The sequence below is a fragment of the Sesamum indicum genome, linkage group LG11 (assembly GCF_000512975.1).
Source record: "Sesamum indicum cultivar Zhongzhi No. 13 linkage group LG11, S_indicum_v1.0, whole genome shotgun sequence".
NCBI lineage: Eukaryota > Viridiplantae > Streptophyta > Magnoliopsida > Lamiales > Pedaliaceae > Sesamum > Sesamum indicum.
This window is the reverse complement of record NC_026155.1, coordinates 7,891,424-7,894,230: the sequence shown is the minus strand read 5'-3', so window position 1 is coordinate 7,894,230 and position 2,807 is coordinate 7,891,424. Positions and strand designations below refer to the sequence as shown.

At 33.3% G+C, this 2,807-nt stretch overlaps 1 protein-coding gene across 1 annotated transcript in view; it reads left to right on the top strand.

Moving 5' to 3' along the window:
• LOC105173815 (protein phosphatase 1 regulatory subunit pprA) overlaps positions 1-1,077 on the top strand; it is a 5,321-nt gene extending 4,244 nt beyond the window's left edge. Inside the window, exons 4-6 of the mRNA XM_020698031.1 lie at positions 1-126; positions 209-323; positions 528-1,077. The exon at positions 1-126 is cut by the window's left edge and continues 83 nt beyond it. Coding sequence (XP_020553690.1) covers positions 1-126; positions 209-323; positions 528-608 — 322 coding nt within the window. The 3' untranslated portion in view covers positions 609-1,077. The remainder of the gene's footprint in view (positions 127-208; positions 324-527) is intronic.

The following is a 2,807-nucleotide window of genomic DNA, read 5'->3' as shown; positions in this document are numbered from 1 at the left end:
AGAATTGTACTTGAGCCATAATGGTATTGAAAAAATGGAAGGCTTATCTACTCTGGTCAACCTCCGGGTCTTGGATGTGTCATCAAATAAGCTCAAAGAAATAAATGACATCAAGAACTTGGCAAAGTATAAAAAATAATAATTTAACCTAGTCATGAATTTTTGCTTTGACTTTGTTACCTTTCTCATTCTGGGTATTTGGCTACAGGTTGGAAGATCTGTGGCTTAATGACAACCAAATAACTTCACTTGATAGCATTGCTGAAGCTGTTGCCAGTTCCAGAGAGAGTCTCACTACCATTTACCTTGAACGCAATCCATGTGTATGTATCCTATTCTTACTTGTTCTTTTAACTTTGCTGCATCTTGGTTTCCTAGTACGAGCTATCTGATTGAGATAAAGCAAGTCAACCACTAACCATATTCATCTAATCGTGTGATCATATGTTGATGGGTCAGCTAATTACTCATGTTCTTCTCCTTTATTTTGGTAAATTAAGTCTTCTAAGCTTCTTTGGTTTGTGCAGGCAAATTCTCCAAACTATATCTCTACTTTGAGACAAATATTCCCAAAAATTCAGCAAATTGACTCTGAAATATATGGATAGAGTTCTCTGTGAGAATCTTTTGTCAAAGCAGACGGTATTTTTACTAACACCAAAATCCTACATCACAAGGAGATGCCGTTAATGCGACGACCAAGCGATAATGTAGCTTGTTCCTGAAATATGATGCTCACATGGTATTCCGGAAGACGCTCAAATATTCAGAGATTTGCATTTCATAGATGAGTTAACCTATGGGGTTTTGATTCATAAACCCCAGAACGCAATTTTCCCTGAATTATCCAGTTGCCGATATTTCATGCTCTCTGTTTTTCTCCCACATCAAGGGGACAAAAGGTTTGATGTTTTTATTTAATGGAAGTGACTATACGAGCCATTCTAAGTTGTGAATGAAATGCTCGTTTTATTGAATCCTGTAGTTCAGCAGAGTGTCGAGTCAAATACTAGTTTGTGCGCATTTAAGCAAGTTTTGTCACAAGTTGGTTTTGGAAAAGTTTGAACATGCTTCCTACTTGCTTATGTTGATAACTTGGTAGGCCGTATGAACAGTTTCAGACTTCCACAGTTTTCTGTGGAATGACTCTCTTACCATCACTGACTGCTCTAGGGAGTTCAAACACATATTAGTTATAAATGTTTTGTCTCTTGACTTTTTTATGATGCCTATTATACTCCTTTCATAAAATATAATTGATAATTTTGATTTATTATAGTATAGAAGTATGGGTAATTTGGGATGTTTTAACTTTAAGGTTCTTAATCTTTTCTTGTGATGATTAAAGTAACATTTTTAAAATTACAAGAAAACTATATATGATAATAGTTAGTATTTTGATGCATTAGAAATCTACATCTTCACTTTGTCAATAGTAAGTAATTTAATTTCTGTACGATTACATTCTTAAACTGGAGCTAAATGAGATGGTCAATAATTATAATGCTTTTAAATCATTTCATAAATATTTATTCATCAATTTAGGATTTTTGTATATAATGTTGTTGAAGAATACGAGAAATAAAATAAAACTTTATGGTGAAGATTATTATGATAAAATAAATTTACGAAATAAATTTAGATATTATTAAGAAAATTGAAATGAAAGATAAAAACTATAACTATTTTCCAGGTTTCGCGCAACTAAAAAGAAAGGAAAGGTTCAAGTCTTATTTCATAAGAAAAACAATTGTATATAGAATAATTTAAAACAATGGTCCTTCTCATGACAAATATATAGCTAAAAAAATAACATTCTTGAGAGATTTGATCCAGGTAAAAAGTTAAAAAAAAAAAAAAAGGAAAAATTATCAAAAAGAAAAAATATGTTGGTCATTTGGAATTGGCAATATTACAAAGCTACTAGTGTATTATATGAGTTTTTCTCAGGTCTTTTCCTAATTATCTTCTTTCCATATATAGTTCTAGAATAGAAAAAGAAAACAAAAGATGAATTCCCAGGTAAAATAAGTATTGATGGATGGTGTGTTTGTTGTGCTTACTATTATGCTTTACTGAATTAATATCACAATACAACCCTAGCTAAGTGAAACTACTCATGTAGTTGGTTTGCATATTGGATGACCTATGAAACTAACTTTTGAGGTTGGGTTTGAAATGCTGCAAGTTGAGGACCTTGAGAGTCTTGTTGAGACTTGAATTAAGTGTTGCACTTGTTAAATGAGTGTCGTGTTTCATCGGCGATAGACATTAGACATCAATGCAACTTTAGTGGGTGGTTGATAATGGTTGTCAAGTCAACTAAATTGGCTCCCGAGGAGTCATCAGATGGAAGTTTTTGAGGCTTGATCGATATGCCTGGTACCCCTTAATTCCAATAGTACAGGATTTAGTTTTCGAACTTGGGGAATCACGACAGTCACATACATGTGATGGTTGTATATTGGGCTTGGCAAAATATGATCATATGTTTAATGTGGTTATTATAAGTTTTTTGTCTAGTACAGTCAGAACATATAGTGAAGACGGCGGGTTCCAAGATAGAATTCGTCGGCTGTCATTAAATGACAATTAGATATCCTAAAGCTCTCTAAAACGTTTAAGCTCTTTAAGATTGTGTCCACGACGATTGATTGAATAAAATATGATTTTCTTCTATGTTGATCAATAGAATAAATACATTTAGAGTTACGCGCATGAACCAAGCCCGATCCACCTAATAGTGAGCCCTAGCCGATTTTTTCTTAATCGAGGAGTTGAGGCTCTTCCTTGTGGAAGAAGAGAGG